This window comes from Adelges cooleyi, unplaced genomic scaffold, assembly GCF_023614345.1.
Source record: "Adelges cooleyi isolate 19-005CV unplaced genomic scaffold, UGA_ACOO_1.1 ACOO_flye_CR_arks_rails_tigmint_CR_PRNA_23, whole genome shotgun sequence".
Lineage (NCBI taxonomy): Eukaryota > Metazoa > Arthropoda > Insecta > Hemiptera > Adelgidae > Adelges > Adelges cooleyi.
The window spans coordinates 14,576,773-14,603,778 of NW_026095893.1; the positions used below are offsets into that span (position 1 = coordinate 14,576,773).

The 27,006-nt window shown below is 30.3% G+C and overlaps 1 protein-coding gene and 1 long non-coding RNA gene across 3 annotated transcripts; one reads left to right on the forward strand and one right to left on the reverse strand.

Annotated features, from left to right (window-relative positions):
- The first annotated feature begins 84 nt into the window (after positions 1 to 84).
- LOC126835525 (uncharacterized protein ZK1073.1) lies at positions 85 to 26,618 on the forward strand. 2 transcript variants are annotated; one of them, XM_050568182.1, is made up of 9 exons: positions 85 to 405; positions 22,346 to 22,396; positions 22,729 to 22,792; positions 22,865 to 22,982; positions 23,097 to 23,307; positions 23,389 to 23,463; positions 23,583 to 23,698; positions 23,777 to 23,939; positions 24,961 to 26,618. In XM_050568182.1, exons 1-9 carry the CDS (start codon positions 337 to 339, stop codon positions 25,186 to 25,188), a joined length of 1,095 nt encoding a protein of 364 aa, XP_050424139.1. In that variant the 5' UTR covers positions 85 to 336; the 3' UTR covers positions 25,189 to 26,618. The 2 variants fall into 2 exon arrangements, with proteins under 2 accessions (XP_050424139.1, XP_050424140.1); XM_050568183.1 differs by lacking the exon at positions 85 to 405 and adding an exon at positions 18,833 to 19,055.
- On the reverse strand, positions 3,156 to 5,241 carry LOC126835526 (uncharacterized). Its single transcript, XR_007685218.1, has 3 exons — positions 4,713 to 5,241; positions 4,177 to 4,349; positions 3,156 to 3,287 (listed from the first exon to the last, which is right to left on the reverse strand). It is a non-coding gene; the product is annotated as an uncharacterized LOC126835526 (long non-coding RNA).
- Positions 26,619 to 27,006: the final 388 nt, after the last annotated feature.

Genomic DNA, 27,006 nt, shown 5'->3' on the forward strand with positions numbered 1-27,006 from the left:
AAGTTCAGAAGGCCAAGTGACGTCTATTTTGGTCCGCATCGACAGGACGGTGCCAAAAAAATGTTTGTCCGTTCGTTTGCGGTCCGCTTGCGTCAGTACGATTCGCACGCCCCTAGCTAAACTATTTTCGTTTAATACTACTTGTACGTTGCCGGTGCAGTGCTTAAAAAAAAATTAATTAAAGTGAACGCGTAACATATATGTATGTGTATGTAAATATTTGAACGAATCAGGCTAAGGTTTGATTACCAAAAAATTTCGGCTTTCCCCGCTGCGATTGATTATTTTCGATCAACGTTTAATTTTGTTTTTATTGTGTACCGCAAATTATTTTGGATGTCTTTTGAAGATCGCCGATTCTCCGATGTAAGGAGAGGCAGCATCAGCGCCTTCATAAACAAAAAGGTAATCGACATTAGATACATAAATATCTACAACGAATCATCCAAAAGTCTCGCGAGAACTCGAATCTTAAAAAATTACACTTATATAAATATGTGCCAAAGAAAACTGTTATACCTTAAAAATATTATAACTAATGTCCATACTAACCGTGTTATTTAAGGTAAATTCATCAATTTCTGTATGCCTAAAAATATTAATGTATCTCCTCCATAACGGGTGACACAAAGTATAAGTCTTAGAGAATATTTTTAACGAACATGTTTATTGACACTATTTACTCTGCACGTTTGACGAATTTATATATTAGTTAATTGAAGGGGAAAAAACCAAGTAATCCTTAAAAAGAATATAATTTATTTGTTTTTTCAGACTGAACAAATTAACCACTAAAACAATATTCCATTACCTATATATATATATATATATATATATATATATATATACATATACATACATATATAAGTATGTAAATAAATAAATCTATAATTTGAAATAAAAAATTACTATTTTGTATTTATTCGCTTGAGTCAAGTAAATTAAGTAGCTACTAATATGCTTTAGACTATACATTACGTAAAATGAAAGTGATCGTTTTCATACTATATTATAATAGTAGTATAACCTCTCATCGGAAGTAATATCACTTGATTAACCGCCATTGATATTCATTTATATTTTGATATGCTATATAATTCGGTGTACAATGAGCCAATAATCATTGACTTTATTTTACTACATTGGAGGAACGCATAAATTATTAAGTTTAATGTATTAAGAAGAATGTTAAATTTTTAAAAGACAAACGTGAATCTAAGTTAAATATTGGACAAGTCACAAGCGTGTGTGTAAATAATGTAATATTTTTATATACAGTACCTACTACCTATGTTCTAAGTTAAAGGTGACACCTGTTGTTTTGATGATACACAGGTAATAAATTACCTATGTAAAACAATTCTAATTTTTATCAAACAAAAAATAATTGAGTTTTTGTATTTTTCAGGCAGAAACTAGATTTAGGGCGGGGGTAACTTTTGAAAATTAAATGATTGATAATGTATACATTTAATTCCTTTTTTAAATTAAGAACAGTTTACTGAAAATGTACACTGATCGATGACCAGTTTTGAATCATTACTTTTAAAGTTATTAGTTTAAAATATAGGATGGGAGACGGAGTACGATTGATAAATGCGTGCAGATAAAATCAATAATACACTCCACCCTTCCTCCCGTCCTAAATTTTAAACTCTTATAAATTAAATACTGACTAGTTAACACGTTTTGTCTTAAACCTGAGACTGGCCCCAGGGTTTAGGAACTTAAAATATTGTTCAAGGACTATTATATGAGTACTATATAACTGTACAAAATTGAAAAAAAAAATCGACCAAACTAGATTCTAGACTCTAGTACTCGAAATTAAGTTATTTAGAGAAAATATAAAACCACATTGAAAAAACGCTTCGATGCAAATCTGTGGATTCTGGACACCACTTTAGTAATTTCTTATTGTGCTAGTTTAAACTGTGTTTGGTTTCGACTGTACTAGTTTAGACAGTACTTGATTTGTATTATACTGGTTTAAACTTTACTAATTTGGACTGTACTGGTTTTACACTGTGCTTGGTTTGAACTATACTGGTTTAATTTGTACTTAGTTTGTACTGTATTGATATAAATAGAACTTAATTTATACTCTACTGGCTTAAGCTGTACTGATTTAGACTGTGGTAGGTTATACTATATACAGATTTTCATCGAAGCTTTCGAAAATGATTAAATAACTTTCAAATTATATAACCTCTTTGGACAACCACTATGCTAATTTATAATTGAGCTTGGTTTGTACTGTACTAGTTTGGACTGTACTGGCTTAAACTGTGCATAGTTTGAGATGTACTGGTTCGGAGAGAGGTGAAATTCTTAAATATTTGTCTGCGTAAAGTACATTCCATTTATAATTTCTGATCTGTGAACAAGCTACACGAAGAAATTGGTTCAAACATATTTCAGATAATAACCAGATTTCATCTGTAACTAAACTACGCCCTTTATACTCAAGTATAGGCTATAGCCATGGTATTTACTATAATCTTGGAATCGAAAATTACATCATTATATTATTTGAATTTGACAAGAAACACGCCAGGTTTAAAAACGGCGTTGAGTGTAGGCAATTTAGCTACATGAAAGAGTAGTGTGCTTCGTTGAGGCGTCTACCCACATATTTCACTTTTTAATACTTGCATAAGTCATTAAATAGTTTTTGACTGAGCTTTTGGCTAATCAAATTTCAATTAATTAACTTAACTTAGTATTCAGGGGAATCGACAGTAAAACATTATTTTGTTTGGTCGCATATCTAATGAATTTTTGTAGATGAAACACAATAATTATACAAACAGTGCACGTCACACGATATCATTTTTTTTATTATGTTTTCTTATTGTTTCCTGTTCGCTTAATTCTATCCCAAACTTTTGTAATTCTCATAAACATTCAAACTATGTTTTTTTTATAAATAATAATAAGACTAGTTGAGTAAAGATGGAAACTTATTTATTAATATCAATCAATGAATATTTTTAATAAAAAAAATATATAAATAAGTTAATAACAAATACAAATAAATTACCAAAAATGTATAAATATAAAATCCGTATTATGATGAAACCCAAAAGTATATAAAAAACATAAAATAATTACTAACATTTCAAAATTAAGTAAAAAAAACGAAAAAACTGCAATAAATGTATGTATGAATTAAATTTTAAAAAAATGTGTTCTTTATGATGAGAAAATTAAATTATTAATCTAACCGGTATTTTTAGCTGTTGTCGTATAATGTCTAATAATGAAGTGTTAATTGGTGAAACGTCCTGCAAATATTTTTCAAAAGTTAGATAAAATTTTAATAACTTAAAATGTAATTCCTTAATTATAAGTTAATCGGACATAATAATAATGATAAATAGTAATAATAATAATGCAAAATACACTAAAGAATTGCTGGTGTAATTAATACAAAAACAGTACAGTGGGGCCGGGGCATATTGGGATGGGGTAGTCACAGGTCTGTATGATTAATCACAACTGAAAATGATAAAATCCTTCCAGATACGATTTCTGATCTATTGAGTTGCTACACGAAGAGATTGGTTTAGCTGTTTAGAAGGTACCCCGGGTCCCCTGGATCCTTCTCCGAGAGAAGGATTCAGAGAATAAGCTGGACTGATAAAAGATCAAATGAAGACATCTTGAGGACAATAGATGAAAAACGAACATTGATAGACATTATAAAAAAAAGGAGATGGCAGATGATAGGACACACGTTGAGGCATGGGGATGAATTGCATAGTTTAATAATTGAAGAAATGATAGAAGGAACAAGATCAAGAGGCAGACCTAGAACGAGATACATTAGCCAAGTAATGCAGGATGCAGGAGTTACTTCCTACAGGGAGCTCAAGAATATGGCGAATGACAGAGAAAAATTTGTGAAAAATTTGTTAAAAACTAATCTTTGGATTGAAAAAAAAAAAATTAGAGATTAAAGATAAGTGTTAAATTATTAGAGATTAGAGATAAGAAAAGTACCAAATAGTTCCAGGGTCCTATACTTGAATATAAAGACATATACATGTGCCTATGTATCCGCTTGTAGTGTGGATACTCGTTAGTTTATATTGGGAAATACGGAAAACTTAACTACCAAAAAAAAGGTCAAGTGAGAGAGGGGATTTTTATAATATTATTCGCAATAATTACCTTATATTAAAATTTTAATGTCCGAACAAAAACAGCTCTTTTGGCCCGTCTCCACATTGACCGTCGGGCTCGTGGGTGAGATGTGGAATACTGAGACTCAATTGGCACTGGGGATATTACATCCGGTATTCGAACAAGGTCTTGTGCATCAAACACTAATAAACATATCAAAACTGAAATAAAAAATGTATAATATCAAATATTTTACAAAAAAAAAAAAATGTGTAGTTTAGATAAAAATTATTGACACTGGGCCATTCCCGAGAAGAAGGGTGGGAGTAGGTCCGAGGTTTGATTCTTGGATATGCCTATGTGTATGCAGGTATATTATTTTTGTTTAATAAAATAAAAGCACAAGCACAATGTAACACATTTTTGCTCAAAAACAAAACTATTCTCTTATTACGTAGGGGTTGGGGGTCGGGGTTTATTCTGAATATTTCTAAATACATGCATGTTTTACTATTACATTTTTAAATAAAAAACGTGTGTCTAGAACCTTAATCTGTAATTATCTTTAATCATTTCATAGATACCTGTTTGATTGTCGGTCTGTGAATGGCGTTCATCTGTTGTCGTCTGATACAACTTATTGTCAGTTTGCTCGTCCAAATTCAGTTTGCCATCCGTTTTCAAGGCAGAAGGTTCAAATGCAACCGAAAGTTCATAAAATAATTGTCCAATCAATTCATCTAAAAATCCGACCACATCTTTATCGAAATCTTCATCGATCGTAGTACTTAGGACAAACTCCTTTAGCGTCAGGGTACATCAGTTTCGAAGCAGATAACAATAATGCAGAAGCGGTGGAGTATTGACGAACTATAATTATAAAAATAAAGTTATAGAACGGTTAGATTTATAATTGTTTAACTATTTTTAAGTGAATTTATCGGATGAATGGTATAGTAATGCGCAAAGGACAAACAAACATATGCATGCGTTGCGGTTTTTCTTCGTTGACCGCCAGCGCCCAGGCGTTCCATAAGAAGCATAGCTTCAATATAACCGATTAGATTTATAAGTGAATTACGTTTCTATGTATGTCCGTCGATTACGATTTGATTTTATTGAATATAATTAATATTGTTATTTGGGTCATGGAATATAAGTATGTTATAAGTAATAAATATTATATAACCTTATATGGTATTATATGTGTACACTGAAGAAATCATTGAGTAATATTTAAAAGTTGTTTTATACAAGGACCAATTACATCTGTAACCTAGAATATATCATATATAAGACATAGTATTAAGGTGTTGGATTTACCATTCTATTACGGCTGCTGTTATAACCGTAACGTACGTTGTATATATATATTATTCTCTATACTGTGAGTGTTTTTTTATGTTTAATAGTATTGTGTTCAAACATATTATTGTTGTGTTTTATTTTCTACTTAAATACTAACTTCCACCAAGATATACAGGCGTATATCGTAATAGATTTCGATTTGGACCGCTTGTCGATCATTTGACTGGACGAAATATGTTGATATTGAAATAGTTAATACGCGCCTAAGAAAACACTAACTAAACTTTTGGCTAAAACAACCTATAAAATATTGTTTTATTTTTCATTGCTGTAACCATGTATTTAGTTTCTTAATAAACATTCATAGAAAAAATATAAAATAAATATAAAATTATAAAATATATAATTCATATATAAAAGTTTATCTTTAGATAAATGCTATAACACTTGCATCTTTATCGATATTTTTTCGGTTTTTGTCGCAGCTAATAATTCTAATCCACTAGCTCCTAATCTATTTTGTCTAGTCTAATCACATCTTGGCAATATTATTCCCACTACTCTCATTTATTGTTCATACCTTGTGTTTAAAGCACAACAATCAATTGCTATTCGTCATTGTTGGTCTCAGTATATTATAGTTTTAAAAAAATGTGTTTTAACCTACCTTAAAAGACACATTTTGTTTCAATATTCAAAACACTGTAACAACTGTACATTTTCGGATTCCTCCTCTACCGTCATCGGTAACTAGTTCTTGGATCAGTAGATGATACTGAAACGTATCTTCGTAAAGTCTACAAAGGATAATAATATCATAAAAATAAATAAAACAAAATACAATGCGTACAACTCGTATTATTTGTAGCACAGTAACATTTAAAAGACAAAAAATAATTCACAATATATTATATTCAATTTGTTTATACGTTGCCTGGATGTACGTAACACATGTTTTTAAGCGAATAATAATAAAATACAGTTGATTTATATAATTTATTAACATTTCATTTTGTTATGAGCCAATAGAAAAAATGGCCAAGGTTGCATACAAACTGACCGATAATTCCGCATTCAGACCACCACGGTTAAAAAATGTTTTAACATGATTGCTATGCTACAATATGAATCGATTGAAGAATATAATATTATAAAACATTATATGACAAACGAAGAAAAGAAATATTATATCTATTTGTTATTATGTATAGTTCAGGCACATATTGAGACGTTCTCTGGACAAAGGGACCGGTGTGCAAAATAGCAACTTTGAGAAAAAGCCAAATAAAATGTTTTAATACTAGTGATGGGAATCCGAAAATCCGGATTTTTCAAAAAAAACCACTTTTTAAGTCATTTAAAAATCATATAATTGTTAATTAATATTACAATATAAAGATGTGTACCTAAGTAAAATTTTTTGATAACAATTTTTTAAAAAACTCTTAACTTTGTCTATGAAATGCTTTCGGATTTCGGATTCCGGATTTTCAGATTTCAACAAATCCGAAATTCAAAAGCAGTCTATCTCTTTGGTGTTTTGTTTTATTTTCACATATTTATCAAAAATATGTTACTTAGATACAGAGCTTTATATTGTAAAATTATTTAACACTTATATGATTTTTAAGTAGCTTAAATAGCGTTTTTTTGTGAAAATTCGGATTTTCCGATTCCCATCACTATTTAATACTTCTATTGTAAAATATTTTAACATTAATCATTAAAACAAAATATGTATTAAAATAGTTATGACCTTATAGCATAGTTTATTCGTGGATTTATGAAATATATAGGATTTTTTAAAATTATCACCATAATAATATACTTAATGTGCAAAAAGTTAAGTAAAAATACATAGTCATAATCGTGTCCTTTGTTTGGAGAACGGCATGTTTTATCACCAGAATAGTTATTATCTGATTATTCCAAAAAGTATGAACATTTAAAGAAAAAAAGGGTTCTCATGATCAGTGGCGTGTGATACATGTGTGCAAATGCCACGGGCCCTTGGCTAGGGGGGCCTAGTATTACTCAACGTTCAGGAAAAAAAAATATATGAATACAATTATGTACGGAAAAAAAGGTTATTCGCATGGTCCTCAATTTGATATTTTTTAGTTAAATTGTCAATGGTTTCATAGAATGTTCCAAATTCCAATTCATACGTTGAAATTCAGTCAGTATTAAAATATAATAATAATAATAATGCCAACTGTAAGTACACAAACATCTAGTCATGACATTATTAACACTACAAATTTCGAACCAAATATTTTTTAGTAGTTTAACCAATGACCGTTTTTTTTCTGACAAAGATAATTTTAAAGAACCACTCAGGCACCAAGGAAAACGATTTATAATTTCTCAAGGCCCTTGCCAGCCTAAGGGTCCATTTCCAAAAGACAGTGATTGGAGATCGTTTTCAGAAAAATTTTACTATTTTACAAATCAGTCTTTATCAAATCATATTACTTTAAAATGTACATGGCTATGTTATTCATTAACTATAAATAAAATAAATAAATATATTGTCAGTGTTGTTGGTTGTTTTCTACTCGAGATACGATCAGTTCACGATAACTCAAATGATCTTATAATTCAATGTTGTATTATATTTAAACAATGGCGCCTAAATAGTAAATATAAAGGCAATTTGTTATCAATAAAAACCCTTATTTCAAAACATGATCCTATATTAGAAAAACTATTAAGTATGCCAGCTGGTAAGGGCACAGCGAGTTATTATTTATAACTCTGTTAATAAATTGGCAGGATGTTACGTTTTTGATTTATCTAATGCTCTTGCTGGTCAAATTTTATCGTTCAGAACTTCCTTTAAAGAAGAAATTTCAAAACGAACATCGATTAAAGCGACTACTGAATTACTTATCATAGAGAACCCCCCACATTGACAACAACATTTTCTGAAATATGTACAGCGTGTATGCTATTTTTGACACTCCCTGTAACTTTGAATTTATGTATCTATATTTATATTATTTAGAATTAAAAAAGAAGGGGCCCCTTTTTTAACTTTTGCGCAAGGGCCCATTTTTCGGATGAACCGTCACTGTTTATGATATACAACTTTAAAGCTCTGTAGTGAATGAACTATATAAAATAAAGTTCTGGAGCTCTTCACTGCATTTCTACTTGCCTAGATTGTTCTAATAAGACTCTAAATAACTAAATCCGTTCTTAGATTTCAGGGATCTGCGTGGCTTGAGAAAGGCTTAGTTAAAATTAACAATTCATTTAATTTTAAAAAACTTAAATAATTTGTATTGAATTGTTTAATTCATATTTTGTATCTTCTTGACAAGCTCTTTTTTTATTTTCACTATAGTGGTATATTATAATCTACTCGACTCTATAGAAAAAGCTCTAAAACAATTTTGTCGTTTTAATGGTAACTGAAAAATCTGAGTGTTTTTTTTGTAATTTTGATAGAGCCGGTAAGTTTTTTCAACTTTTATATTTAAATAACAAGTTTTTTGCTTATAAATAATGGGGAAAAAATGATTGAAACCAAAAATGTATGTGTTATGAACTAATTAATTGGAATACACTAATATTGTTTATCCCTGTTATAGCATTTACTAGTATTTAAAAATAATCAACTAGATAATGAATAATGGATTAATGTTTGTACATGGCAAAAATACATAATTTTGTCATTCATTTTTAAATGCGATCGTATACCTCGGCTTTTGTCTAGTCCGTCCCTGAACATTTTAATCAATACATATATTGTAATTAATATTTGATGTGAATAACAATAAACGTGAGCATGTTGAACAGGCAAAGTGCACCTTTTAAAATCGAATAGGATATCATAAAAAATATTAGCGTTTACTTATATGAATAGATTTTGAAGAAAATGCTCATCAATGTCAAGCGAAAGGATTATCTTCTAATACAATATTTTACACGAGGCGAATAAATTACCTGTCAAAAGTATCAAGGAAAATCAATTACTATATTTTCGTAATACAAACACAATGGATATAAACCCACGTCTGTTTTCCTGTTTTTCAAAGGACTCGGTTGCTTACAAAAAGATATTTTAATTGCTGTTTTTTATGTAAGCAAACTTGTGGACTGTGGTGTCATAGCGCTATAAAAAACGTTTACACATTAAATATATTATGACCTCGAACCTAGAGATTAGAGTGTGTTGTTTTTCGCAAAGTAAAAAAAACATTTTGTGTGTAGGAACACATTTTTTGCCTGCCAATGCGATTCCTCTTGTGGCAAGCAATATAACTCCCGCCTACGGCTTTAATTATTTAGATCAGAGCCAACTGTGTAATGTGTTCGCTATTTATAGAATTTTCAAACAGCACCCTACTATTCCATGTCTAGAACGCATTCAGTGCAAAACATAGTTGTTGCCGTTTACCAGTAACAGTCTACCGTTGTTTATGTCGGAACGTTAAAAATAATAAAACCAACATAGATGATGTGCGACACGTCCAGTGACAATAACAGATGATAATAAAATATTATGAACGACCGGGTGTTTTTTACGATCTGTTCATAAGGTTTTAAAGACTTTTTTATAGCTACAGAATGGTATAAATATATGTTACACAACTAAAAAATAGCAAATCATACAAAGTACATAGAATAGCTATAACGAATGAAATATTTATGATTTTATGTCCGTAGACACACAAAAAGTTTAAATCTTAATTTCTTTTTCTGCATTACTAAAATCTATACATTTTACTACTGAGTTGATATTAAAATATATTTATCGTCTAAATTGTTACTATAAAGAAATATCCCCAACCAATGGATTAAAATATATACTTAATATTTAAATATTATGTATTATTTATACACAGGTGTCCCGGAAAGATTTGTTTCTTCCAATTAAGTAGTTATGCTATAGAAAACTGATGATATATTTTTTTTATGAAAACAAAATAACTTAGTAAGCAACTTCTAAAAAGCGTTTTACTTTTTTATATTTAAAAAAAATATCAAAAAAGCCATTTCGATGAGTATGGTTTTCTAAAAATGTTGACTGGTCCATAATAAGTTTTGAGTAAATACTATTGCAGTTATTAACGTTTTATAAAACGTAGGTGAGGTATGACGTAGAGGATAAATGCAGCAGTAAATATATTTTGTGGTGTATAATAGTTAAATGTGTATAGAAAAAATGCCAGTACAGTGTGGTAGGGGCATAATGGGAACGGGGAAGTCACAGGTCTATAGGAATTATTATAACAAAGTCATAAAATCACTTTTAAATAAACGCTTCGTTGTGAAACTGTGGATACTAGGTTCAAGCCAGTACAATTCAAACTAAGTACAGTATAAACCAACACAGTAAGAAAGTATTATACGTGAGTAGTAGTAATGGGAAACCGAAAATCTAATATGTATAGTTTTTGGATGTTTTTCTGTATTTTGAAGTTAAATGGGTTTTTTTAAAAAATATTTGGTCCAATTATGTACAATTTAGATACAATTTCTGATCTATAGAGCTACACGAAAAAATCGGCTTAGCGGTTTAAAATATATCGTGGGTACAGAATCAAAAAAAAAAAAAAATTATTTCCTGAAGATATATTACAAAGGTTAATTTATCGTTTAATAATATACATATTTTGATCTATACTTTTACAAAGACGGTAGTACGGTTACTGAAATAATATATTGTATAAAGATGTTGTATACTTGATTACATGATTTATATGTTTTATTATATTTAATTTACAACTCTTTAAAATGGCCATTAAATTTACTTTTTGGAATCAAAAAACTTCTGCTTCCTTTTTTATTTTTTTACTGACATATATTTTTGAAACTAAATTAAAATTAATGTATGTAAATTATGTCATATAGAACTATAGAAGATTATAAAATAATATGGTCACAATAAACTGAATCCCCCAAAAATATATTTGTTTAAAAATAAAGTTTGCAACTTATAGTTTTTTACCCTTTGAAATTCTAGTGGTAAGTGTTCCCTCTTCTTTAAAAATAAAAATGAAATACTGTAAACGTGTAGCCACAAGATTTCTGGTGTATAAAAGAGGTGTTTTAAATGCAATATACATAATTTAGCAGCAATTAAACCCTTTTAGTTAAGAATCGATTTTTTTTTCGGTGTCATACAACATTTAAAACCATTAATACTTCAATATGCCGGATTGGAAACAACAATATAAAGAACGATAAAGAAACGAATAAAATAAACGGTTCATTGAAATTGACAGGCTAATCATGATTCACGATTACATATTTATTGACGTTTCAATTTGTTTAATTAATTTTAATTAATATTTAAATAAGTGTTTAAGATATTGGTAAATATAGATGGTATTATCCTTTCTCCGTATAAAAACGTTTAAGTGCTACCTATTGTTAGATGGTAATCACTAGTTACACTAAATAATAAGTACTATTAAAATTAGGGTTTATATTGGTTTTTTTTTTTTGGATAATAGGTTGGATAAAAGATAAATCATAGACTTAAATCATTTTTTAAAATAACTTTTTTTTACATATTTGTTTGATTTTTTTAAACTCGATATTTTTTAGATTTTTTTTTTTGTCAGATTTGATGCACACGATGAATTATACAGGCATTAATGTAATGAAATATATATCGTATTTCTTCGAATGCTAAACATCTATATAATAAACTATTTCAACGGACGCCTAATAAAATCGAACACTCGTCTAGTTATTGCTTGTTAATCTATGAGGATAAATATAAAGGATTGTATTGTAAAACGCAAATAATAATATTATGTATTACCCGGTTTTATAATTAAAAGCATCAAGAGGACGTTATAGACCCAATTTTCCAGCGTTGAAGCATAACTACATAGAATGCGTTTACTCACTCCGTGATTTTGAGCAAAATCCCTAAAACAATAACATAAGATGGAGATAATGTCATATCCATTTATCGATAAACCTAATATTTATCATTTCAATTCGCATTTTAAAACTTTTTTTTAAATAGCTATAACTTTTTTTTCACGTTACTATTTTTAAAATCGAATATGACATTGTCACCAAAATGTTGTTATCTCTTGATTTTATAATATGTGTTTTTGTTCTAAAACAACCATGGACCTAGTAAAACGCGTTCTGCGTATTATGAGTTTAGATGAAAAAAAAATGTTGATCGCTGTCAAGGATGTTTTGATAGTCCGAAAAATAGATAAACTAAAAAAAAATCCCTATACCTGTCTCCTTAATAAATAGGTCTACCACGTCTAGATGTGTTTTGCTGACGTCCAGCAGATTACCTTTCTTTATAGAAGTATGGTACACCTAACGAGTGTTGGGTGTATCATATTTATTTTTATATTATAAAAAAAATCCTGTGGAAATACAACTACACTCATGTATACCTACTTAAAAAAAACAAAATACTGAAAACTGATTTTTTCCCATGATTGGCATTCACATACGTTAAAGTAGTGAGTTGTGTAGTAGGTATATTTCACTTAATGTGTAAAATAGTAATTTACAAGTAGGCCGAGGAAAATTTTAAAATCCTTAAAACTTTCAAACGCTAACTATAATATAGCTGATACTGAATTTGCCGTGCTTGGAATAAAACGATAAACCGTGAGAAGGGTCGACAAGCAATAATATGTTTTTTTTATCCAACAACGTATACTAAATGGATATGATATAAAATTGTATATGAAAGTGACACATATAGAAACTGATTATAATCGATAATTATTTCTACTGAAGTTTAAACTAAACACATATTGTTATAATACAATTTACCTACGCTGTTCGTTTAAGCATATTTTAGGTTAAAATAATAATAATTTGGTAAGTTGTTGTTTTTACTTGTAAAAAAGGTATTCTATGTAAGCACATTTAAGTTGGTTTTGATAAACGCTTTTGTTTACAGCAAACCTAAAAGGCCGTGACCGTTATTTTTTTGCAGTGAAATACAATAATAATGCGTTTAACTGCTTCACTTCGCTAATAAAGCGATACACTTTAAATACAACAAAACCAGTTACCTTACATCACGCGTTTACTGTAGGCCACAATCTTAAGGTTATTATTATTTTTTTAATGGTCGAACCGTATGATTCGTTATTTTTTCTTGAAAATACGCCGTGAACTTTGCCCAAGATATTTTCGAAATCCAATTAATAATTATATAGATAATATAACACTTGTTCAAATTCAAATCTTCCCACTTATTTTTCGGTATACTTCTATCTCTAAATCGCTCTCTTATCTGTTTTTCTATACTATAAAGTAAATCTAATTTTTTTTTCTGTCATTGACGCAACCAGAATGTACTCATTCTTAATTGAATCCTATCAATAATCACTCCACACATTCGTCTCACCTATTCTCATTTTAGCTATTTCAATTTTGCATTTTATTTAATATCCAATTAGTGTGTTCCAACTAGGTTATGTATGCTGTATACATAGACCATATCAATAATGATTGAATAAGTCGAAGATTCCAGTAGGCTATAATTGGAATTGTAATATAATATATATTCTATCACCGTTTTCGTTTTAATTCGATTGACTTATAACTTATATTTGTTAACATAATATAGAATAACATCTTATCGCTATAACATAGAGTTGGTATAATTTATTTATATTATATTGATTTGTAATTTTATTTGTTGCAGCTAGTGATGAGAATTAAAAAATTCAGATTTTAAAAAAAAACTAAATTTTAGCTTATGAGCTTATAAGTACCTACCCGTGATGATTATTATAAATACGAAAGTAAATAATATGATATACGTTTTTTTTTTTAATTAACCGGTAAATTAAGATGTTAAATTAAAGTTAAACAACAATTTAAATAACTAGATTTTTTAGTTGGAATTTCATAATATGAGTAAGACAAAACACAGTTATATTTACTATATTATAATATGAACTTATACGTTTGAAGACTATACCGGTTGGCATACTTAATGCGTTCTGCAAATAATGCAAAAAATATTATGCTATAATAGTTGCGCAGTATTTATAACATTAAATACCACAATCTTTTAAAACTTATGTGTTGGGTATAATTTATTTTTAGTACATACGTAGATGGTGAAGTAAATGTAATATGAATAACCTCTAAACATTGAATTAACAATGCAAATTCAGCTATTCATTAATGAGATCAAAAAAGTAACATTGAAATTATATAGCTAATTGTCTACAGAGATTGTAGATTGTAGTTGTATATTGATAAGCAGTATTGAACATTATCAAGATTATTTAAGTAGACATACTTAACAATAATATATTTTTAAGATATATGATTAGTTTTGAAAAATTAAATTTTTGTCATGTGTATATTATTTTTGTTTAGGATATAGTATACAAACGTGGCTAACCTAATTATAGTTCAATACAGTAAAATGTATTTACATTGGATTTTATGTTCGTAAACGTTCTTTTAAATATACATGTTATTAAAACGGTTTTTCGTAAGTATAAAATATAATTGAAAAATCTGATTATCGCTCTGATTAACGATGATTCTACCACAACTAATAAATACCACAGCTATTACATTGCTATTTGCTGATGCCTAATTACATACAAGACACGCGTCACGCACAGACAAGAGTAGAATACGTTCTGATATCATATTTCCTTTACTGACATCAATTTTGTTATTAAACCGGCATAATGGTTGTTGCGTTAAAACGGTTATAGTGGGGTTATACGAGGGGTGATACGTCTTTGCCTTGTAAACTTAACGGTTTTTTTTTGTGGTTTTGTTTTGTTTAAGAAAATAATTTTCCACCTTTCACCGATCTAAGTACACGCCGCTTACGCGTGTCAAGTGCGACCCCGTGTGTTATACGCCTCTGATGTGTCAACACGTCACGTATGCGTTCGTTGTACAATGGCTCTTTTTTTTTGATCATTTTTTCATAAGGGATGCACGTAGCTTTTTGTTAAGAGTCTGAGGTCTGTTAAGAGTTTGTTTGGTCTGTGTAACTAACCTACCCCCGGATGTAATCGCCGGTTACGGGTTAAGCGGCGTTAACCCGTGTGCTTACACTATGGGGGCACGGATTGCGCCGATCCGCAAATAACGCACATTTCGTTCAGGCAATTTCCGGGCGAGGGCAATGTGTGACGGGTCGCTTTGGATGGGGGGGTGTTGTTTTTCCACGTTTCTGCGTCTAACGTGTCGGCGAATACTCGCACTGCGCACTTGCGCGGTATCTGGGTCAACGCGCTTCGGATGCTCGGCGTTTGTTGTTGTTGTGACCGTCGCGCCGCCGCGCCGTCGCGTCACCATCTGTTTTTTTTTTTTTTTGGCTTTACAGTATGTATGTATTTGTGCTGTTGCTATTGTTGTACGGCAACCGATCCCCGGGCTTTTGCGACTTGTATTCGGCGAGCGTCCGGCTCGCCAGTGTTACCGTTGGACGCATAATAATAATATTGTCTTCCAACAACGGAGGCCGTTGCGCACGTGCTCCGGAATTTGGCGCACGTGATGGCCGTCACGTACGCATACAACTTTAACCACCGCGACAGCTTAAACGACACACCGCGAGCCGCAGACAAACCGAACTCGTTATATAACATCACTTTCCATTTTTATGTGCCCCCCTAACCCGCCCCCGGATCCCTGGCTTGACGACGCAAGCACTCTCAAATTACGCGCTCCGCACACGGTCGGTTTTGCCTTTCGGTTTCTTCACGTAAGCACTTGTCTGCTGTATTACATAAGCGCAAGGCAAAGTGGGTCTCACATGTAGTGCTCCTCATTCTGTGGAATTTTCACAGTATTTTAAGGCCAGTAGCTAATAGTGGTGGGACTATTCGAATAAAAAAAAATCGAAGATTCGATGGATTATTCAAATATTTTATCATTTTCTTTGCAGGATTAATTAGATTAAAAAAAAAAATAATTAAGAGACAACTAAGGTGTCCTTGACCTATTTTTAATAATTTTTTAACAAAACAAATACAATTATAACGAATTATTCTTTTGACAAAATAAATATTATTACTTATTACGAAAAATAAGATTTTAACAATTTATATAGATATATAATAAATTACAAAAAAACATAAATTTGTCAAAATATTCGAAAGTCCGAATATTTGAATTATTTGATTACTATTCGAATATTCGAATAATACGAATAATAGAAAAATTCGATTCGAGGTCTCAGCTCTAGTAGCTATAAAATGTTGTACAATCTTTATAAAGAGCTAAACGATATGATGTTTTATAAGAGGTTCACTACGAACTACACGATAATGCAAGCATCCAAAAATCGTAGAATTATATATTATTTTATACCGTGCAAGGGGTAAAGGTGAATTCTGAAATTTGTTTCGTTTTAATTACCATACTCGCTTCATATAAATACACTTGAAAAAAACAAATAAATAGTATCAAAATAATTAAGCGAATGTGATTAATATCATTTTAATTATTAGAAACATAGTTCGGTTAATGACCACAGTTTGTCTAACCATTTATATATATATATAAAATATGATTTCAATACATAAAACCTGATATACCTAACGTACTTCAAGGTTTTGAAAAATTAAAACTCTTTTTTTTAAATACTCGGACGTTTAGCTAAATCATTGAGATTAAAGGCAAAGACACGAAGATAAAAACACATTTACACAAAGTGGCAGTCCATCAGGCAAGTGGTCGGCCAGGGCATTTTGACGTTTCACAGCCAACGTGATGCTAAATTCTTACTTTATTACATTATTAGACAGTATTTAAATTGTTATCTATTTAGTATTTTCTACAGCTATCGATTCTATGTCACCTATATGTCCTCCTTAATAATTTACATTGCAATTATAAGTTATATAAGTTTTGAAGTCTCATAGTCTCTAAATTTTATCAAATCCACGACCCTTCACAGAAGGTGGACGTTTTTTTGTAATTTTCATTGTGTTATGTTTGTTTTTTTTTAGGTACATTAGCTATGATATATTACTTATTTGCTGTACATTCACCTCTTAGTTAGTTAATAAATAGTCCAATCACAATTTTGGGCAAAATGAATTAGCATGTTTATACATTATTGTTATTATGTAGCTAAACATGAATTTAGCTCAACTTAAAGGCTCAATCATGAGATGATTTCTTAATGATACGCTTTAAGGACGGGTCGTCAGTTCACCTTCGTATACATATACATACATGGTTACAATATAATCCGTTTTCTTTGAAAAATATACACATCTCTATGTATATTATTTAACTAGAAGTCAACCATTTTTATATCTGGCTAAAACCCGCAATATTACCGAACCGTGAAAAAAATTAATTTCGAGTGAATATTAAATAATTATGTGTGTGTATATACGAAAAATCTTATATAACCTGTCATAATTTGCGAAAAAATGCAAAAAACTCAATGTCTGCCTCGATGTGCATGGGACCAGCTTCCGTCCAATTTATTAAAAATGTCAGACCTCTGCGTGCTGTAGATTTAGCTGGGCATCGCAGACAGGATACGTACAAAGTAAATTACATTATGCAGATAATTCTCATAAAAAAAAAATGAATGCTTATTATCCAATTTAATTACTATAAAACTATTCTTTTTAGACCACTGCTTTTAAAAAAAACTCACCATACTTATGTATGTAAGTGTAGTAGGAGTCTAGGCCGAATGGCAAACGGTTAAATTGTTTAGACAGCGAAAATTATATCTATTTCTATTATTTAAAGCCGTACAAATGTTATGTCGGGAGGCACTTTCGTATATACGAGGGGTGTATATTTGCGTATGATATTGTTTTGTACTTAACTTTGTTTTAATGAATATTATATTTTGTTGTGTGAAAAAAAAATATACGTAGTAGGTCCAATATACGCACGGTACATACACTCAAATAAATTTTGTTCTTGATAGGTCTAACCTGAGTATTATTCTAATATTAATTTCGTTGTATGTACGGCTAGTGCTTCTAAGCTCGTAGGAAACTGTATATAAAAACTCAGTTGATCCAGTGACTACTATCTGTACGTTCTTTATAGCTTAGTTTCATAATTGTATTATTTCTCGCTCCTACTACAGTTAGATAATATTTGTAATAATCGCTGTAGTAAGTATAAAATACATGAGGTGTGAAGTTAATAATTTAATTTATAATTTTGCTCGCCTCTTTTATAGTGTATTTTTTGGATGTTATGCTATCGGGTGCTAAATAATAAGTAAATAAATGTACATCGTACGTACACTTAAACCTATTGAGGGGTGAACTTGATTGTTTTTTCGTTACTACTACTACTATAATATTTTTTTTTGTAATAAACGTCCGGCGGCGGCGTACTGTGACAAGCCCCGGTTGGTAACACTGCTGCGCCCCTTAAGTCCGTCGGATACGCGTATCCCGTCGTACACCCTCTAGCCACATTAACGCAGTAAAGCACCCGTCGTCCGAACGTCTGCCGCCACCGTCGCCAATCGTACACTCGGTCTCGCCGCGCTACTCGATACCCCAAATACAGAGCACAACACTCGAAGCCGCCAATCTGCCGTCGGGCACAGTTTACGTAAAATACGTAAACACGGATTTTTACCGATTGGGAAGTCGTACGCGCAAGACAAACGTTGACCTAACATGAGCGACTCGCAAGTAAGCAGCTGAGACCATATTGTATTGTTATGCGTAGTATAATAAACTGTTTCCGATAGTAACTGGGTAAATAACGATTCATGTTACCCCCGGGTTATCACTCCATCGCGGATTTTATACGCCCCGTCCGCTGATACCACCGTCACCACGACACGGAATGGCGGTTATTTGGTTTTTTTAATTTTATTTCTCCTCGGACCCCCGCTTTCCTAACCGTATCAATTTGTTTGTGAATGAACACTACGGTCGGGCTGCTGGTATAAAAAGTAAAAAGCGAATGGAGTTCACAAGGCAAATCGATAGGTCGACCGACGCAACTCTTCCTCGCGTCCAGATTTTCATACAACTTGGAGGAAGTCATAAATCTCCGCTACAATAAATACACCCGAACGCATCAATAAATGATACCGCGTGTATATATGTATATTTGTGTGTGTGTGTGCGTGTGTGAGTGAGTGAGTTTATGTGCGCCATAGACGGTGAAAACTGGGCTGGCGAACAAACGGAGTAGGCGTGAGTTTCTGTTGATGTGGGTGGGGGGGGGGCAAGTAGATGGGTGTTCCCCGGGGGTCGTTATTGCTAAGGCGCACATTCAAGGTATTGATTATTTTTACCCAGGAGAACGTACTATGGCGGGAAACGCATATATATATATATATATATATATAAATAAATACGGCGCATATTATAGCTCTACATCTGGCACGAGATGCTACGCAACGTTGCGTGTTGTTGATTTGAATCTATATTATATTATTGTTATTTTATACTTATTTGCATTGCATGCCCGTCCGTCATTCCGGTTGGTATAATTATTATAATTATCATTACAGTAAATTGATAAATTATCATTCTGTGAATGATCGGACGGCGCGTTGAATAGGCAATATAGGGGCATGCCTGTAGTCGTGTTATTAGCGACATTGTTACTCCTCAGTTGTTAATGGAATGCATCTAACAGGGCGGAGTCATCTAACAACGAGCGCTATGCTACTAATATATTATATTTTACATGTAAATAAAAATACAGAGACGATCACCCGTTTCAGCCTCCATCGCCAATAGCTATAATATATTTGTTGCAATAATATTCTTAGTAGAATTCGGGGTCTTTAAGACCATAATATTAAACTCTATTTATTGTTAATCTCATCAATCTAATTCCGCGATCCCTACATTCCTTATGATTGGATTTCCATCTTAATCGAGGGCGTTACTTAACCCCTTAGACTTTGCATTGCATTGGTCATGTATGTACTAATTAACGTACACATACATTTTGAAGGCTTTGTGGTTTATTATGTTATAAAAATACTATTTACATACATTTTATAATATAGTTACGAATACAATATAATTTTACCAAATCAAACTAGCTTTGTTATAATTTGTAAATAAAAAAATTAATTATTGCTTATAATACTATATTATATGATTACTGAGAAGAAAAAAAAGAACAAAACTGTAATCAATAATTACATTTGTCGCAATACCTATTCTGTAAACTTCATGAGCAGATAAGAAAAACGTACTCTGTGACTTGTTTTTCTAACGCCTAGCCCAACTTAACGAAAACTACAAACACGATTTACCTACTAGTGTTTTCGAAATTGATAAATAAATTACTTTAATACATCTGTTTTATATGTATATTAAACAGTATATAAAAAAATATATTTTACTTACACCCCCTCCTCCAAAACTGTTAGTAGTCTATTCAAATAAGAAAGCCCTACAATTTCAGATTTCTACCTCAACTCTCAAGTTTTCCTTCATAACTTTTTTTTTACATTTACAATTAACATGGAAAATTTTTATTTTACATTCATCAAATTTCTAATTTTTAATAACTAATCAATTTTTTTTCAATTTTATTAAATATGACATTTCAAAATTACTCTTTTATTATTTCACGACAAAATTGTTTTTATCAAGTTGCAACTGATATAACTGATAACTTGCTAAAAAACTATTATTACAAACTTATTTCAAACTATCAAAAGAAAGATTTTCAAGTGTCATATATCAGATTATGAAACTTTTTTAAAATAGAAAAATGTTGAATCGTTTAAAAAAAAAAAATATATAGTAATTATATATATGTATATATTTTTTTATGTTATTTTTATACAATGTGATCACAATTTGTCACATTTTGTTTTTACGCTCTCCCAACTTATTCATAGCAACTTTTGAAACTTAAGGGCAAAAGGAAAGAGGGAGTGTAGTATTTTTTTTAACTGCGCACACTTCCCCTAACATTCCAACTTTTAAACACTTCTAACTGTAACAATAATTGTTCAAAACTGGTTATCAACCAGTCAACATTTTTAATACACTATTTTTAAAAAGTTAATGAAATGTATGCGTTACCATTTAAGTTTTAAAAGTTGCTATGAATAAGTTAAATAGGAGTAAAAACCAAAAAAAAATTTGAAAAATTGAGATCACATGGTATAAAAGTTATATGAAAATGTTTTAACTTAAGTTTATTGTGTATAGAAACTTTTTAGAGGGCGTCAAGGTTAAAATTCGAAAATCTACTTTTTAAGAGCCATCCTAATATACATATATATACCTAATATATAATATAAATACCTAAAATTTTAGACCTCTAAGTTCCAACTCAAATCTAAATTTTTCCTTGTTTTTTTTATACACGTATTAGACCGACCAAAAAAACTTTTTATAATTTTATTTAAAAAAATCATTATTTTTAGGACAAAAATATTAAAATTTGTACTTGATTGTATATAATATTTAGAGGTGACTCAAAGCTATTTTATCTATTTGTTAAAAAAACGATTTTTTTTTTTACAAAATATTTTTTAATATAGAAACTACAATATTTGGAGTAACTCTAATTATTGCCTCGCGAGTTAATATTTTTGCATTTTATTAACTTAGGAAATTTTACATTTAAAATTTGAAAACTTGTTGAAAATGTTTACAATTATTTTAAAAAAGATTCTTAAAGCTAAAATGTGACATATAATTGAACTGATATTTCAAGATAACATTTGTTCTATTAAATGACATACCATTGAAACTAATGAAATTGATAACAAGATAAAAACTTGATAAAAAATACGTTATCATGAAATAACAAAAGAGGGATATTTAATGACAATAAGATAAATATGTTTTTTTATAAATATAATATAAATTACTGTTACCACATCAATAGAATTTTTAGTACAAATCTTTGGCAAAATAATGGTTTATATTTAATTTGTCTTTGAATTTAAAATGTAAATATCTAAAATGAGTGTTTTTTTTAATGTTTATAGAGGTTTCTAGTCAAAACGGAACGGAGTGGAAATTTGTACGTTCATGTCCAGGTAATAATAAAAGTATATTTTTTGTAAAATAATATTGTATTACCTAACTGTACTTGAGCCCTCTTGAGCGTTTGCTCTAAATAAATTATCCGTAATTATATGATAACATTTTTTTTCGAAAATGACATTCTGCTTTGATTAACATAATTACCAATATTATATGTTTTACTGTTTTGTTTTATTTTTAATTTAAATGACGACGTGTTAAGCTGTCCAACAAGTTTGTTGTTTGAGTCGTTAATATATTTTAACTAACAGACAATCATTTAGTATATTATGTACACTAGTTTGTTTTGGCAGTTTGTCGATTGCTTGACTATTTTAATTTTCAGGGCGATCTCACTCAGCAAGACAAGAGGGCTATATTTCTCACTGTCCATGACCTAGGATGCAACCGTAAGGCCAGAATTTGCAAAGATTAAAATATATTGTTTCTGTGTAGGTATTTAAATCGTTAGTATTTTTCAGATGTATCCTTCGAGAACTTCGTAAACCAACCATGCATGAGCGAGATAAAGGACCGCTCGATATTCATTCATATCGATGTACCCGGTCACGAAGACAATGGAGATACTCTTCCAGACTCGTAAGTGCATACTCTGTCGGCTCTCCTAATTATCGTTTATACATAAAAAAACTTGTCCAAAGTAATCATATTAATAACAATAATATATAAAAAAAAAAAAATTGTTTTCCACAGTTTTCAATTTCCATCTCTGCAAGTACTCGGTGAAGATCTGGTAGCCGTTTTGGACACTTTGCACATTCGGTATGTCATCGGTCTGGGCGAAGGAGCTGGAGCCAACGTTGTGGCGAGATTCGGGCTGGCACATCCGTCACGCGTTTTGGGACTCATTCTCATCAACTGCACGGGATCAGCGGTTTCCGTCAAAGAAAACTTCAAGTCAAAAGTGCGTACGTCGGCAAACGACAAACGCTCGTCGAATTTTTCCAAATTGTTTTTATTTAAATTCTTTTTTGAAACTTTTTAGTTCGTTAACTGGAAGGGAAAAGCGCAAGTCAGCCAATCTGCGATGGACTACTTGGTGTTTCATAAATTTGGACACGTAAGTACACATTAGTTTTATCGCATACGCTTGCTACGGTTCGGCTCGCTGGTTCGGTAGGTGTGTACGCAACTCGAACAATGTATTAATCAATAATAATTATTGGGGATTTCATACAGCAACTCATGAACGAGACAAATCCGGACAAAGAGCTGGTTATAAACGAGTTTGTGAAACGTTTGCAAGGCACTATTAATTCGAAGAATCTCAAACAATACGTAAACTCATTTCTAAAGTGAATAAAACAAAAATCATATTTTACTATACCTACACACACGCATTACAAAAACGGTAAACAATAATTATTTTACAGCCGCAAGGATCTGATGCTTAAAGACTACAAACAAGACGTTTTGCTGGTAACGGGAGTGCTGGGATCTTACGCTAACGTTGTTGAAAAGTTACATCGCGACTTGAACAAGAATAAAGCTACCTTATTGAAGATTGAGAGAGCGGGAGACGTTCTGGCAGAAGCTGTAAGTATATCCAATACAAGTTTGTTAACAAAAAAACCTTTGAGGATTAATGGTAGAATAGCCATTTTCAATAGTAAAAAAAACCATTATAAACGAAATTCAAAAATATATTCTTCTGTGTAATAATATTCTAATTTGTATTCTCATTATATATACACATACCATTAGTATTTCGTGACATATACTCTATAGTTTATTACTTAATCCTTCAAATATTAATAAACATATTTGTTTAGGTTCTCAATAAGAATAGATAAACTAATTTCTATACTTAGTTCAATAAATAGGAGTATATTACGGTGAATATCTACAGTTGATAACCACCGGTATTTACTGACATCCATTTTGGTAAATGTTGGATTATAATATTATCTAATAAACGTGCACTAATACGTTCACCAATGTGTGAAAACATAATATATTAGACCACTTTGGTGAATGTTGTTCACAGCACTATTATTTGTTGCCAAAAATGTATGGCATAGGTAAGATTTAATTTTTTTTTAGCTTCAATTTGGTGTTACTAAGGTTTATATTATTCATTTTTATGTTTACCTATTAACTAATTTGTTTTTATATCTATTTATTTATTGAGTGTTATTATATTCTAATGACACTTGATTTGGCCGAACGTAACGTTCTAACCAAAATCTATCAACCTCAAAATTAAATAAAACATTTAAATGTATCTCTCTTCTCCTGTTACTTTCTATTATATCAAATACAAACATTCACAGTAACATGAAACATCTTTACTAAACTACTAGTCGAGGATAACGATCACAGAGATCAATAGATGGCATGTCCTATCTTACGTCCAGCATTCTTTAAATAGTTATATTTAATTGTCGTTACTTTTTTTTTTATCTATATCTAGGTATATAATTATTAACATTTTTCTGGCATGTACTCTTGTATAAATCCTATAGAATTACAAGAGAAAGACACTTTTGATTCCGTGATATGTGTGCTTCGATCTGAACCTTTTTTTCTTCTTTTTTTTTTTTTTTTGTTTTAACAGCCAGCCAAAATGGCCCAAAGCATTTTATTGTTCTGCAAAGGACAAGGCTTGCTTACATCAGTCACGTTGCCTGGCATCGAGAGACAGCGCACGTTCTCAGGGAGCTCATCAGATGGTGAACGTCCTAGGCGCAGCTTGTCCCGTGGTATGAGTATGGAGGACTATGATCGGCCAAATGTCCGACGACTTTCCATATCCGTCAACGAGAATCTACCATCACCCAAATAAATAAGGACTACGTACAGACAAAAAATATTATACAGACACACACACACACACACCACATACACACAAAGATAGATCTATTATTATTACCCGACCGAAATAATCAAACATAATAGGCATACGGTTTGATTACCACACACATTTTAAAACAATAATAACAACAATGGGTTACATATGCGCTTTTAAGTGCAATATTTCAGTAATTTTTCAACATTTTAATAATATTATTAATTTAAAAAACTAGTCATTGTAATTAGCTTCTATATTACAACTTCATATATTTATACATAATTACTACTCTTACTACTACTCCTAGATACTAGTCCATTAATCTTTGCATGTTGTATAATTAATAATCATCATCTAGCCAAATATGTTCAATACCTATATCCAAAAATACATTATACCTGATTTCCGCCCACATATCAGTATTAAACAAACTAAAAAATCATTACTTTTATGTTATCCACAAAAAAAAATGCAAGACTATTTTTTATTTTTTTTATATTTATGACGACCGTGTTCCTAAATTTTGACAATATGAACATGAGTTAAAACGTTTTAAAACAATTGAAAACTGTGCGGATTCGTAAAATTTTGCTTAAAAAGTTAAATAATAAGTTTGGGACATGTATATGTTTTCATTTTATGCTTAAAACGACCGTAAGACTAACTAGTTGGGTGAAAACACAAAATCACGACTCCGCCAATTTTCGAAGATAATCGAATTGTTTATCTGACAAAAATTAGATCACTTTTAAAAAACTCATTTCTAATTATACCGTTTTTAAATAATCTAGATATACGTATAGAATATTTAAAAACGCTATAATCAGAATTTGTTTACAAAATGAACATATGACATTTTTCTAAAGAAAAAATTCAATATTAGAGTGGATTTTTTTAAAATTAAAGTTGTTTTATGCATTAAGAATGTTCTTGCTACTTTTTTTTTGTTATAAAGTTATATGTTTAGACACTATATTGTCAATGATGTTAAATTTAGGTCACATTTTTAGTAAACTCTGACTATGTATTGACTCCACTAGATAAAGAGTGTCGTAGCGTGAATAATCATTTATTGTTCGAGAGAGACTGAGTATCAGTATATTAGATGATCGAATATTTAGAACACATTTTAATTATGTAGAAGCTTAAAAAAATAAAATGCTCAGTGGCTATAACACGCACTATATTTAAAAAAGGTGCAACAATAATATACATTAAAACAAATTATATACATACATAAAGATTTTAAGACAAATATTTTTAAATATTTATACATGAAATACATTATTAATAAGATCATTCATATAAATATTTATATTATAGTTATATTTTCATTTAATTAAATTATACATTTTTGTAGTCTTTAAGCTTTTTACACCGTTTAGGTAGTTGTTATTGATGTTGCTAAGCTTTATAATAACATTATAATATTATAACGGTCATGATATTATGGCGAATATAATAAATAGGCATTATATTTAATACATATATAAAATATATAAATAAATATACATATATAAATATTATATATACAAAAATATTATTGTGTTTAAATATGATTATTATTTATGCAAATATTAGTTGTATTATTATTTATGTATTCATTAATATACAATTATTGTTAACGTAATGGTAAACAAATCTCCTTTATTATTGTTATGCCAATGGAGATGTAATTAGATAGATGTAAAACATCTGTTAAATATAAAATATAACAGTCTAAAATCTAAATAATTATCAACGTGTAAACCATTTAAAATTGTTATGTCACCCCAATGAGCAATGTGTCAATAATGGATGTTTTTTGGTCAA